The sequence below is a fragment of the Falco biarmicus genome, chromosome 9, assembly GCF_023638135.1.
Source record: "Falco biarmicus isolate bFalBia1 chromosome 9, bFalBia1.pri, whole genome shotgun sequence".
Taxonomy (NCBI): domain Eukaryota; kingdom Metazoa; phylum Chordata; class Aves; order Falconiformes; family Falconidae; genus Falco; species Falco biarmicus.
This window is the reverse complement of record NC_079296.1, coordinates 13,808,266-13,822,722: the sequence shown is the minus strand read 5'-3', so window position 1 is coordinate 13,822,722 and position 14,457 is coordinate 13,808,266. Positions and strand designations below refer to the sequence as shown.

Genomic DNA, 14,457 nt, shown 5'->3' with positions numbered 1-14,457 from the left:
CAAATCTGAATCCCTGACCAAGGCCTTTCTGTGAATACAGTCATCGGAATCTTCTGGCACTTTGCTGAAAACAAAATGCCAAAAGAAAATGGATTATTTGTTTTCCAGAAAGATATAGAACCATTTCAGGCTGAGCTGTTTTTTTTGGGATTGTGGGGGTTTTTTCCCCCTAACGTGTTCATTCGCCATCTCCAGATGACCGCTCTTCAGAACCTATTTAAATATGTATGAAAGGTTGCTCAACAGTCACGTACATTTTAGCCTGCCTGGCACACGTAGCTGTTTTATCATAGAACAGCTACTAAAAATCCTAAACCGTCAACACGGACCTGCTGAAAAAACGTACAGTGACAACTGCTTATCCGGGCAATTGGCTACCTTAATATCAGGGCAAATGATTACTCTACTGGTACATATTTATGACCAAGCAATGTAGATGTGCATCACTGTAACCTGGTAAAGTGTATGTGGCAACGAACTGAGAAATAATTGACTACCGTTACGTTGATTTATGTTAAATTAAAAAAAAAAAAAAAAGTTAATCAGGGGAGGAACAAACCCTGATTCTTTCATGAAGGAAACCGCAGCCTGCCCTGCGTACCAAGCCCACACAGACGCGGAAGGCACACAGGTCGGGAGGATTTCTTTTAAATGTCTTCCTGCTCCGCCGGGCACCTCCGCTGTGCTCGCCATTCGGCGGGCTCGGCGCCCTGAGGAAGGGGCTCTCCGGCCACCGGCCCTCGGCCGCGCCGCTCTTCCCTCCTCTCACACCCGCTCCTCGCCACATCTCCCGACCTTGGCCAGGGCTGTGCTGCCCAGAGCGGAGGGAAGCCATTGCTGTGCAGCGAACCCCCTCCGCCGGGCTACCGCAGAGCGCCAGCCTCTCCGCCTGCCCCCCGGCATTTCTCCTCAGGGAGGGCTCTGCCGCAAACCGGACAGGGGCGAAGGGAAGGGCGGGCAAGGCAGGGCCCCCCCGCTCCCCGCGGGGACGGGGATCCGCTGTCACTGTTGTTCACCCGCCCGCTCACCCCCTCCCAGGGCGCTGAATGAAATTCCTGCCGCGGGTCAAGGCTGCCCAGGGCGGATCCCGCCGCTCCCCGCCCGCCTGCCCTTTATCCGCGCCGCGCCCGGGGCCGCTCCCCCGCCCTTTCCTCCCCTCTGCGCCCCGGCGAGCCGCGGACAGACCGCGACCGCCGCCGCGGCTGCCCGCGATAAAAAAATAAACAACCCCCCGGCAGCAGCCGCGGCCGCCGAGGAGGGCGAGCGGCAGCCGCAGGGAGCCCCGCAAGCAGGGCCGGGCCGCGCCTCGCCTCCGCCGCGGCTGAGGGAAGCGCGCTCCCGCACACCTGCCTCCGCAGCGCGGCCGGCGGAGCGGGCGCGGGAGCCAGATCTACCCGGGTGGGGTCGGATGAAGGCGAAGGCGAGCGCTGCGCCCCCCCCCGCCCGCCGCCTCACCGGCTCGGTGCACAGATCCGCCGCCGGCTCCGCACCCTCCGCCACAGACGCTGTGCGCTGCCTGCGCCCGCCTTTTTATAAGGCAGCCGGAGGTGACGTCAGCGCCGCAGAACGGGCTACCAGCCGTCGGAGACCGAAGTGCTTCGGAAAGAATCGGGACGATGGGGCGGGCGGGGCCCCACCCACTGAGCTCAGCGGGCGAACCGCGGCAGCGGCGCATGCGAGGAGAGCCGGAGCAAGCCGAGGGGTTCCGGAAAGTGCCGAGCGATGCCGGAAAGAGCCGAGAGGCGGGGCTGGGCGGCGGCGGGCCGTGGGTGCCCCTCAGCAGCGGCGGGGCTCAGGCTGGTGCCTCAGCGCCCCTCGGCGACCGGCCTCGGGCACGAAGGTACACGGTGACACCGGGAATCGGAGAGAGTGGTCGTGCGGCATGGCGGTAGCTGGGTTTTCCGCCCCCTTCTCAGCCGGGCTGAGAGGAGAGCAGAGGATAGAGGTGACAGGTTCTACCGTTCACATCAGTAAGCCAGACTCAAAGCCGCAGCCTCATTAGCTTTACATCATTAAAAATAATTATGGGTAAGGCTATCCTTTTGAAGCAGCACGCAGTGTCACGATCACAAAGCTGCCAGGCAAGGGCTTCACATCAAAAGGCTGCTAACACTTGTCAAGAGAAATCTATTTTTGAAAAGGTAATGCATAAATTCAAAGGAAAATGGGCCTTTAGTAAAAACTAGATGTTTAAAATAGACATAGCAAAGTAGGTTGGTTTTTTTTTTATAATGAGATCTGGTAAGGTAGCAAGAACTTGAGGGGTCCAAAGTGGTGAGCGGGTTTTAGTGATTTTTGAGCTAATAACACTTTCCTTCATTAAAGTACTTAAATGGAAAAAGCACACTCGCAGTGACATTGCATCGCAGCCCATGGGACTGCTTGGAACTGTTGTCTCCAAGGAAGAGTATGACTCACAGCAGTTTTCATGCATCTTGTCCCGAACGCACAGTATTTTCACATCCAAGATGCTCTCCTTTGTCATATTTGATATGAATATGCATACGAAAATACCACAAATCATGTATAAGACCTTACTTGCACTGCATCATCACACCAAATAGGCAACACTCAAAACTGCTAAAATGACAAAAAACAGAATACCATAATACAAGTCAACCATCAGTTCAAGCAGTAGATGCAACCTTAAACTACACCTAAAAATAAATATTGATTTATTATGTTTCTTTTGAAGTGCGCTGGTTAGAAATTCTTATTAGTGTTTTTGAAACAGTGTGTATCTGGATGCCCTTTACCAAGGCAGAAAAGGATACCATGTCTGTTAGTTACAAAACTATATACTTATATTCCCCCACCAAATGTTAGAAGATCCTAGTACCTGTCAGCAAAAAAGCAGCAAGCTATTCTATCTTATATATACATCATCAAACCACTGCTTGTGTTTTGGCACAGGCAGACAATTGTTTAGAACAGACAGTACCAATTACTATCTTGGCAAAGTGAGTCTCCAACATCATTGTAGACATGTAATTACAACATCTTCACTCAGTTTAAAAAATCCAAACATTTTCTAGGATACTAATGAAAGTGGCATTACTTCAGTGTTACCTGGTAAAAGGATACTAGCAGAAGATTTCCACAGAACAATCACAGGTAACACTAATCTAAAGAATTCCAGAGTCGGTTTACAAAAATATAAACCAAACACAAATTTAACTTATTACCAGTCAACTTTAAAGCAAGGTTAAAGGTTGTAGAGGCCTGAATTCCAAAGTATATGTTACAACCTTTTCTCAGAAATCTCAAGACCTATATAAAAATAAAATTCAGATTCTCATATGACCTCAGCTCCACTTTCTACAGCTTCAAATTGCAGCCTCTAGGAATAACAAAAACTAATCTGGTAATAATAATAATTTTAATTTGCAACAGTATATTGCAAAAATAACACACTACTTTCTAGAACTCAGAAGAAAATTTTCTCATCTTAAGAGGCCACTAAAATAGTTCAAGGACAGCACACCATAAATCAGACACATCCCCCATCACTCCCATCTCCCATACTATCTGCCTCCTGTATTCACAAAGGAACTGTACATTTTCTTAACCATCCTTCTATAGAAAAAGGCGCAACTGCATCAGTTTCAGATTAGTAAGAAAGAAATAATCAAACTTTAATATTAACTTAAACAGATTTCTAGAATGAACTGTTCTCAGAATAATTCACCCTTAGTACAAATATTACAGTACTTGATACTTAAAATACCATAACATAATAAGAAAGAAATCCATTAACATAAAAGGAGCCCTTATAAAATGCACCTTAGGTAATCCAAGCATACCGTTTCCCCCTCATCCCCCTCAAATGATGGCAGAACACCAGCAAAAGTGCTAGAATGAACGCACCATTTTGCCACTTTTTTTTTTTTTTTTTGTAATAAGAAAATGGATTATTAGCTTCCATCCATCTGATGGATTACGGACACAGAATTTCTGTTGTTCCAGGAACTCTGCTCTTTCCCCCTTGAAGTTACTATTATCCATGAAAACCTTTTAAAACAGTGAGTCTACCTCTCTTACATCAAGAGCTCTGCCTCTTGGAGCCAAGCTACATTCAACAGTGGTGTCAATACTTGCCAGGCAAAATGCCTTTTACCCGTCTCACTGTAGTTTTACAATGTTGTTGAGACAAACAGGATGCAAGTATATCAGCATAATTAAAACTGCGTTATAAAAGACAGATGTAATAAATACAAAAATAAAGTTCTAGCAGTAAGTTTTTGAGATTGATTACTCTGTTAAGACTTCATAAAGCTGTATGCCCCCCTCTATGAACAGAACGTGATGTGCAAATTTTCAGTCCAGGGGTCTTTAATCTCTGAAGCCCAGAGGTCATATGGATACTATGCTTAAAACATCTTCCACATGTTTAAACATATCAAGGAAACTTCCTTGATTTTCCATAGTTTACTATACCTAAAAAATTTACAAAAATCCAAAGCGAAGAATAATTTTCCTTTACTTGCAACAAATTAAAACATGAGTTTGTTCTGACCCATGTAAATCTTGACAAATTAAACATTAGACTCCAGAAAACATCTTCCTTTAAATGTAAACAGGGAGCCAGGTCACAAAGCACCGACATCCAGGAGGAAGGAAATATAAACTGATTTATGCTCTCCAAAAGGAAGGCTGTAGAGCGCCTTTTGGTAATGGAATTTCCTTCTTCTGTAGACATTCCTAGTGGAGAGAGAAAGACAAAGTACAATGTGTATCTTAATTTGCCATCTTGTCTCAGGAATTTAAGAGTATAAACTCCGAAGCTATCATATTTTAATATCATAATCTAAGTCAACATTCAAAAACCAATTTAAATAATCAAGTATTTTACAGTTTTGCAAGCTTTCTTAAAAAAATATGCCAAATACAATGCTAAAAAAAAATGCTAGAGGGCAGTTCAAAGTGTTTACTTCCTCTTTTATCTAATCAGGACAACAGATAACAAGCAAACAACCAATAAAAAACAGCTCATAGAAATGACTCAGCAGAATCCTCCTCAACCTCTCTATCTCCTCTCACTGCAACTAGTCTCACTGAACTTAATTTCTAATTAAAATGTATTTTCACTAAGAAAAATTAAATGTAGGAAAGAAGTGAGATATTTGACATCATAACTATCATTAAGTAATTCAGTAACTGAAAAGTTACAAAAGACAGGTTACATCACAGTGACAGGTCTGGATTATCACGTATGCTGCAAGCAGCGCCAGCCTCATTATCAAAATGATGCACACATTGAATGAAGGGAAAAAAACCTCCAAACCCTTGAAAACAAAGAAAAACCCCAAACTGCTTTACCTCCAAGAATTGCTTGAAACGCATTAAAGAGCCCATCTGTCCAGAGCTCGTAATTGCTTCAATTCTGCAGAGAAAACAGCATGTTTCAAAATCTACTTAGAAAGTTGGGTTTGATTTACAAGTAGGTGTGCGGGTTAATGGCAGAAATTGGAAAAGACAGACGAGTTATTTAAGAGCAAACATGAAGTAAAAAACAAGGATTATTTTACATTCCTAGCCACAGATATCATACCTTGGGCAATACTCTTCTCTGATAAGCAACATCATTTTCCAGAACTGAACCTGATACTGTTTCATGAGAGCGTTGCCACACACCTACAGTACAGAAATCCACAAAGACAAGATTCCAGAATTGCGTTTCAGACTAGCATGACAACTTCAGTGAACCCGTTCAGCATCAACCACTTAATATTTTATCCACACATTTAAAGTAATATACCTGCATCTACAATAAAACAAGCAAACCCTCTAAACACCATGCCTGCTACCACAGTGACCTGTTTTTCTTGTTGACTGTGAGGTGGCCACTGATACTAGCGTCACGTTACTCTTCCTCTCACTCCACTCTCCCCCCCGAAAATACTACCCTTCCCTAATACCATTTGCTGGGACATATTGTGATCATTTCCTCATCTTGATGACTGCAGTGTGGATTCATCAGCTTTCCTCATACAGTGAGTTTATAGGATGAATGTTGCCCAAACTTCACCACTACTAGCAGAATCCCCATGGTGTTATTTCACTTTGTACTTTACTTTCTCATTGCTGCTTTTGAAGCTCTTTAGAAGGCACCTGATGAGCACAGAAGCTGCTTGTGTTCCACAGTGTTTGTCTCCCCTGACTCCAGCCTTTAACTTTGGCTCTTATTCAGCATAGGCCTGTATCTTAGGATATGCTAATAATAAACATCAGGACCTGTTTTTTTCAGCCTGGAAAACCTATCCAGTTTTTCAGGATTAATTCAGCTGGCAGGGCCACAGGACCTCCCTGCATTGCACAAACTCATACCAAGTGCTTAGCAGACCTTATTCTTATAGGACCATGCGACTATCTTTAAAATACCAGGAACCTTAAACAAAACCAACTACAACAACAGAAGTTGCATGTATGAAAACTTCAGGTTTTAAATCATTCAGCTCCAAAGCTATGTATTTGCAAGAATGTGGAAATACTCACATTCCTTTCTGAAGGAATAAGGACAAGTTAAAAAACCCTGCTGTTAAAATCACAATGAACATCACCTCAGCAATCCCTTCTGAAATTAAAATGCTACCAATTTACACCCCTTTAACCACCAGTATTCCACATTGCTTACCTCCAGAAAATCAAAAAGAAGTGTAGCTGTCACATCTGCCAGAGGCTCCATGTTCAACATCTGAGCAAGCCAGCGCCATCCATTGTTCAGCCCATGAGGATGTGCCTATAAAGCAACAAAAAGCTACCCACCACTTGTTTTATAACTTGCAAAATGCTATTATCAAAACAGGCAGTCTTCTGTTTAACTTTCTCCTTTATAAAGTTACTTTATAATAGCCTAACATAAGACTTGATCATTATGAAAATATGACAAAAGGAAGTAAGGGTCTACACTACAAATTACTGTGCATCACTTTGTGGATTATGGTTATAACCATCTCCCTTCAAATACATTATGAGCTGGTTTAAGTTCAGCACACTTTAACTACAACTCCAGTTTACAAATACGTTTAATAGACTCTTGGGATAGTAACAAGTTTCTAAATATAATGCCATACACGCATACCCCTTGTTTGTTTATATAAGGCCACCGGAGCTGAATGATAGCAGCATAAAGACGAATCATTCCTGACATCCGTTTCAGAAAATGATCTTGCTCTTCCACTTTAGAATCCTTAACTTGATATCCAAGCATTCTAAGTATAAGAAGACATTCCAGTATCAGTACAGCAAAACACATTCACTGGAGTTCTCAGCTTACTTAAAGTCAACTGTACTGAGAATAGGGATACTCCAAAACTATACGAGAATTATCATAAAGGCTGATCATTACCCTCTGGATCATATGTTCCACTATTTTATACCACATAGAATATTTAGGTTCTGTACTGGGTATCTCAACTCGAATCAAGCTATGGCTATCAACTGTTCTTTGAGAAGGACAAGGAAGAAGAAGCAACAGAGCACTTCCAAAGCTGAAGGACACAGCATCCTCCTGGGAAACAGGGTCAGGGAGCTGCGCACTTGTGAATGAATCTCCAGAGGCTATGCCAGCACAACACTGTGCCTATGTCATCACAGATGGGGAAAAGTGGAATTCACTCACGAGAAGGAATACAGTCTTCACTCTTGCAGTGTTTATGCTGAAGAAGTCCAGTAATACATTTACCTCTGATACTCTTCCATGGAAGTCCCCTCTTTCAGTGCAGGGTAAAATGGCACAGAGTAGGGGCACTTCTTGTGCAGATGAGCTAAAAAGAGGTCTCCTACTCGAGGGTGTAATTCCCAGATTCCTGAAGCCACCACAGCAATTGGGAAAGCTGCATCATGGTGAGAAGCTACTTCTTCTTCTCCTTGATTCTGGAGCGGGGAAAAGAAAGTCAGCCCCCACCCCATTTCTCAGACAAAAAAAATTCTCTTTTTTGTGTAGTTAGCCTCTACTAAAGGTTCCTCATTTTTCTATGGCTATGTAAGCTAACCACAGAAAAGCTGATAAAGCCTTATGTCCCTAGCTCCCACAGAGGATGACAATAAATTTTGGTTCAGGACAGAAAGAAGGGGTTAGCAAATACAGGCACAAAGCGCAAGGATGCACAGATATTTTCACTCCAAACAATCATTTTCAAATGTTTACAAATCAGTTCACAGTTTTACTCCATGGGCTATTTTTTGCACGTATTTATCACTGCAGGGACAAAAGAAAGCTTCAAACATCCCAAATTTAGCAAATAAAGAATAGAGAAAATATATTGCCAACTTCAAAATGCAACTTGAACAATGACACTTCATTTCTTGGGAGGTGCTAACTACACAACAGGGACAGAAGTTTGCCTCTTGGTCCTCAGCTTTCTTTTTTGTCCCCAATTCTGCCAACATGTGAAGTTTTGAGTATACATACAGTTTTGTGATAGATCATAAACCGACTATTAACCTGTTTTCCACTAACACTGTACTTAACTGGTTCAGAATACGTAACATGCCAGCCTAGAACTTAAAATAGTTCTTCCTCCCAGAGGAAATAGGGAATGGGAGGGGAAGAGAAACGAGAAACCAAGTTCTTTTGCCTGTTTTAATCCACAAAGCACTTTCTCTAATCAATGTGAACATTAATATTTGCAAGCTAAACCCCTAGTAGTTTTGTTCTTAGCAGTTGAAGACAGAGGAAAATGTCCAAAAGAACTTACTGAAGCACTAGCTACCTTTGCCACCCCAATAATGAGAAAATTTCCTCACCACAAATTTCTCCGCAAGTTTGTAATAAACAAAATCCAGACCCTGTGGATGCTGAGTCACTGATACAGTTCGCCCTCCACTCTGAACAGACTTTCCAGAGAGCAGGTTATTGATCTTGTCAAATATCTCCCTCAGCTGAGAGCCTGCAAACGTATAAGGAATGTATGGATTCAGAAGATTAGGAAAGAGCAGACAAGTCTTAATCAGACCACATCAACTTCACAAGAACTAGACCTACGTCCTGGAGGGCAAGGCATCTCAAACTGCATGTTGAGTTAATCATGATGAAACAAGATGCCTCTGAGGGAAGCACCAGACCTTCAAAACATAAGCAAACACTGCTGCGAAGAACTGGACTATATGTGTAACAGCTTTCTGCTGTAGAGATAATTACAGAAACATCGTATGTGTTGTGTCCTACTACAATCTTTACAGCAAAAGGCATTTCAGTTGAGTTGGGTTCTTGGCATTTTCCTGACCTGCTATTCTAGAGATCTGGCTCACAGGGATTGTAGCTGCTTTCTGCAACTCTGTTTTTATCTTCTTAACCTGCAGAACAAACAGACAGACAATTTAAAAACCTTTACAGACAAGTAAACTACTATGATAGTTTGGGTGAGCAGACTTTTAATAGAGGCTGCTGTTAGTATTGACTTTTTCTAAATGAAAGCTGTCCTATTTCCCCTAGAAATTAAGATAATCACTCTTCAGCAGTATTAACCATTTTTTATACCTCACTGTTGTCTTTGCAGTTGCTGAGTCCACTGAAAGAAGCAATGCACTGCTCAGCAGCATCTTGAAGCTGCTGGTACCACTGCATAGTACTTTCTTCTGCCTTAACTTGAAGTCCTGATATTAGGAAAAGAAAAAAAAATAGCAGAAGACTAAGAAAGACCCAAAACTCTAGAAAACCTTAAGAAAACAATTTTTTTAAACAATTGCAAGGAATGAAGAGCTGCATGAGTGCTTTTTTCCCCTGAATTTAGTTTAGAAAGATATGTTCATAAGTGAACCACAAGTTTTTAAGCTAGACAGGAGTCCTTCTTCTTCAGCATAGTAGCTTATACATGCAGGATACATGGATTTCACTTACTCTCAAGAAGGAAGCCATTTACGTGCTCTATCCTTGTATGTTTTGTCATACCATGCGTGACCCATCTACACTCTCTAGAAGGCACAATGTTACTCAGTAAATACATGGCGTAATGTCCTGCCTAGGAAGAGCAGGTTTTGCTCCAGTTAATACAGTCATAAATTTACCCTGCATCAGTTTAATTTGAAGTTTCCTGCCAGCAGTCCTAGTTGCACTTAAAGTAAATTCTCTGAGCAGGTATGTCATCACAACAATAAGATTCCAAAGAAGTATTCAGCTTAACAGCAGAAAGAGCATGTAAGGAGGGAAACAGCCAGGAGGCAGCGGCAGGGGGAGCCTAACCAACCTTCCTTCTGCTTCTTTCCCCCTGACTGCTGTGCAGGGGCAGGAGTCTGAGCCTTCATCTGCTCTTTTTTCAGTAACTCCTGCTGCTTTTGTCTCTCTTCCTCTTCATCTCTCTTCCTTTTTTCTTCCACGGCTGCAGCGATTTCCTGCTGCATGCTGGATATCAACCCTCGCATCTCCTGCAGTGCTCGTTCAGTATTGGCCACATCCACTTGAGTAGGGAAACCTCTCTGCCAAGAAACAGAGGAGGCAGTACAGCATCAATCTTTTGTTCCATATTTGTAGACGAATGGCAAGAGCAAGGAGCCTTTTGAAGCATTAACCTTCAGACAATCTGGGAACCAACTACACATTTTATCCTCTATGGTGAAAATACCTTGTTCTCCTTTATTTGTATGTAATATTGGTCAGAACAGTAGTAAATAACAGTAGTCCATGACTAGATTTCACAAGATCTTGGACAACAAGATTTAAGAACACACTTTAACAAGTGTAAGGGAACCCCAATGCAAAGCCTTGACAAGCTGGAACAGAGAACTAGCCTTATAGTGTTTTATTTTTCAAGGTTTGTATCCCACCTTTATATAGAGAAAAAGAAATTTTAAGGAAACCTAGATACTGTAAAAAGGCTTACAAGTATAGGACAATCATAACGCATTCAGTATTTAACAATTTATGAACCACTCTGCTTCTGTGGTTGTCCCATGTGGTTGTCTCACATGATGTGGTTGTCATCAGGTTGTCTCCTGATGATGATCAGGAACCTGACAGCATCAAGAGTTTACAGGATTTTAATGTTGAATCTTTCTCCTCTAGAAATCCTCATGCATTTTTATAAGCCATTCTCAAGAGAACAGCTAAAGTGCCATAGAAAATAATCCTCCTTTTAAATTAGATGCTTTATAGAATAAATACCTAAAAACATTTCTGTGACATCTCATTTAATGGCCTCATAACAAGCTGCCTTTGAAGACAAATACAGGAAGCTCTATGAAAGAACAACAGCCAAAGTTAAGAACAACTCTAGAGCCTCTACCTCGCTTGTGGTGCGGATGAGTCCTGACACCAGCCCACAGATTTGGTTGCCACGATTACTGTATGCAGAAAGATCAATTCTTGGCAAGTCTTTGTGTCTATAATTGGGATCAATCTGCTGGTTAAGCTGCAGCACTTCCTCCTGGATGGAATAAAGGCGACGCAGTCTTTCCTGGCCCTCTTCCTTACGCAAACGCTCCAGCTCTTCCTGACGCTGCCTCTGCTGCTCTGCCTCACGCAGTTTTAGGTTTAATACCTGAGGTAAAAAGAGACAAAAGGGACAGAGAATACTTAAATAACTCCAGCTTTAAATCTCCTTCTTGGTCTAACAACTCTGGCTTTACAGGTCCTTTCTGCTCCTACAACACGTGTGCCCTTACTGCATTCCCACAACAATGTAGCAGGTGTCTAAGACAGCATCAGACAATACACTCTCACTCTAGGGGTACCATGTAAATACAGATAAATCCATTGTCTTTCCAGTTCCCACTGTCTTTTACTGAAGTTGAAAGACAACTCTTAAAAGTCTCAGACCTTTGCTCTGTGTCGGTGTTCTTCCTTCAACTTCTCTTGCTGTCCCTGAGCCTCCTTTGAGCTACAATACACAAACACAGAAAAACTGTATTCAAGACACACACAAGATAAAATACATGAACAAGATAAAATACAAACACACAGCAAGTTACTTTTAAAATGAGCCAAGCTAAAGGAACTTTAACTGTCACAAACATAGCCTTTTTCTAACAACTGAAACCCCAACAGTAGCTGGAGATCTACACCGCAAGAAAAACAGGATAGTTAATGTAAGAAAAGCAGCAGATGAGATTTTCAAGCACAAGTAACTAGCACAGAATTGTCAGGCACAAAAATTAATCCTCACTTTTTGATTAAATGCTACAATATTTTAAGGATACCAGAGCTAATCTCACCTCTTCTCCATTACTTCTTGCAAATCCTGGAATTCCTGATGCTGCTTTAGCTCCTTCAGTTCATCAAAGCGCTTCAGCTGTTCACTTGCCAGGTCATACACTGCCCTCACCATCTGCTCTTGCTGCTCCTGCCGTTGCCTTAACTCTTCCTGCAGATTGCAGAGGTGCCAGACGCACCATAATGCAGCAACCAGCAGAATTTGGACGGAAGAAAATACAAAATAATTTCCCAAAGTAGGCCAGCATTTACAATAACCTGATGTAACAGTGCTCTGGTAGAAGCAGTAGAACAGTAAGTTATGTAGCTCTCCTGTGATTCACACACACCCTGAGGTTTTTTTTTTACCTTTCCTTTCAACCTGTGCATCTCTTCGTACATTCGAATGCAGCCTTCAACTTCTGTAACTTTAGATGGCAGAACTGCTTGTAAGACTTCTTGATCCATTTCCAGAAAACTACGATCCTCATTCCCCTGCATGGTCAGCATATAAGCAAAATCAGTGGCTGAGTACAGTACCAGCTACTCAGAGGAAACCAGGTAAATCAAGTCTCCTAAACTGCATACTATTTCTAGAGAAACAGACAAAAGAATCCAGCAACACGTAACTTTTTAGAGTTGTTACATACCCCAGTAGTGTAGCCTCACCATTTTGAATATCCTCCAGCACATATATGAGGTTGAGATAATTACTTTTCCCAGTCACTAAAACTGGGAGGAGAGATACCAAGAGCCTACAGGACGTTCACAAAAGCTGTTACCTAGAAAGGCTGCAGACTCTCCACATTCTCTTAACATTCACTGGAGAATGTTAACATTAAGAAGTCAAGACAGGTTTATACTCAGTATAATCGTACTTCAGGAGGCATTTCAGACTCTGTTATAATGAAGCAAGATCTGATAGAAGTTAAGAAATGTATTGTGAGGAAAATATCTTAAGTCTAAATGGGGCCAATATGATGCAAGACCTTGCTGCTCAGTATCACTATTATGTGATGAAGTCATAATCTAATGCACAGCAACAGACGTTTGTTTTCTTTTCAGGTGCTTCATCAACTTCATTACCTCCACAACTCAACCGCTCCTTGCACAGCTTCCTACCCTTCTGCCTTGTAAACGAGAGCTGTAACCTAAGTTGTTCAAAGACTACAGAGAACCCAAGGGGGTGACTCAACAGACTCTACTCTGTGACCTCATGCTTCGAAATGAATGAATCCCATGCTGCTAATCCATAGAACTCTATAGCTCCAACTAAATTTTCCTTAGTTATGGTGAAAAAGGAAGCTTGGTTTTGGCCTACTATGAAACATTGTTCTATGGAAATCTTGTTAATGCCATTTTTATAATCACCTGTTTATCCTACAAAAAGTTGAAACCAAGCACATTTTTTCCCACAGATTAACAGAACATAAACCAGCCTTTATCAGATAATTATAGCAGCAAGTTAGTGCATTTTTTTCTTCTATCCGCACCCATACAGATTCTGGTCAGAGAACTACCTTTGTTTCACTGAGCTCTGTAGATGAAAGCAGGGGAGAGCCCTGGCAGCTGCCAGACGTGACCTTCTCCAGAGAAGACGACCGGTTTGCAAGGGGAGTGGATTTTTTTGGCGTTGAACTCTCGGAGGGTGTGATTTCTTGGGCTGTTTGCTTAATCACTCTGTCTAGGACCCAGCCAGCATAAGGGGACAGCTCAAGAGGAGACATGCACCCTTCCAAGACATCCTACAGAGAAAACGCTTCCTGTGAATACGAGACGTATGGAGGAACCCAAGGCACATTCACCCGCGCTGAAGCCACTCGCACAGGTCAGCAGGCGCTTTACCACCGCGGCTCGGGACCATGTCTAGCCGCTCCCGCTGCGGCCTCTTCACGCCGCGCTCAGGGCTCCCGCTGAGGAACAGCGCGGTGCCGCGCCCCAGCCCTCCCCCGGCAGCAGCCCCCGGACCGGCAGGCTGGGGCCCGCGGGGGCGGAGCGGGCGGCAGGGGCAGCACCGGGCCGGGGCAGGTATCTCAGGCCCCAAGCGCCATGGGGCCGGTGCTTCTCCATCGGCAGCCCCGGGGGGCCGGGACCGTGACTCCCCCACCGCCCACAGCACACACGGGCCTGGGGCCCCCCGGCAGCGAGCCCTCACCTCATCGCGGAGCCAGCAGCGGCGGTAGCTCAGCCGGCCCTTACTAGAGGTGCGCAGGGCCACCAGGGTATCCCAGCGGAGCTGCCGCGTCTCCATGGCGTCCCGCTCCGCCGCGGTCGGCAACGGACTGACCCCCAGCCCGCCCTTCCGCTTCCGGGGCACGGCCGGCCCGCCT

The 14,457-nt window shown here is 43.7% G+C and overlaps 2 protein-coding genes across 3 annotated transcripts in view; both read right to left on the bottom strand.

The window, feature by feature from the left end:
* The window catches only part of SPTAN1 (spectrin alpha, non-erythrocytic 1), a 53,508-nt gene extending 51,846 nt beyond the window's left edge, over positions 1–1,662 (bottom strand). Inside the window, exon 1 of one of the 2 annotated variants that reach the window (XM_056353047.1) lies at positions 1,527–1,662. The gene's annotated coding sequence lies outside the window, so the exon portion shown is untranslated. Of the gene's footprint in view, positions 1–1,455 lie in introns of both variants that reach the window. The other variant, XM_056353046.1, reaches the window with a different exon arrangement.
* A 1,941-nt stretch (positions 1,663–3,603) lies between these two features.
* GLE1 (GLE1 RNA export mediator) lies at positions 3,604–14,437 on the bottom strand. Its single transcript, XM_056351353.1, has 16 exons — positions 14,283–14,437; positions 13,648–13,872; positions 12,497–12,622; positions 12,151–12,299; positions 11,756–11,816; positions 11,223–11,477; positions 10,188–10,416; positions 9,482–9,597; positions 9,228–9,297; positions 8,749–8,891; positions 7,685–7,875; positions 7,082–7,211; positions 6,635–6,739; positions 5,552–5,634; positions 5,320–5,383; positions 3,604–4,701 (listed from the first exon to the last, which is right to left on the bottom strand). Exons 1-16 carry the CDS (start codon positions 14,376–14,378, stop codon positions 4,633–4,635), a joined length of 2,112 nt encoding a protein of 703 aa, XP_056207328.1. The 5' UTR covers positions 14,379–14,437; the 3' UTR covers positions 3,604–4,632.
* Positions 14,438–14,457: the final 20 nt, after the last annotated feature.

Coding starts and splice junctions, on each gene's coding strand:
- GLE1 (XM_056351353.1), bottom strand. CDS start 14,378: ATGGAGACGCGGCAGCTCCGCTGGGATACCCTGGTGGCCCTGCGCACC. Junction 10,417..11,222: donor TCATCCGCACCACAAGCGAG/GTAGAGGCTCTA, acceptor GTTTCTTGGCAG/AGAGGTTTCCCTACTCAAGT. Junction 5,635..6,634: donor TTCTTTTTGATTTTCTGGAG/GTAAGCAATGTG, acceptor TCTGTACTGTAG/GTGTGTGGCAACGCTCTCAT.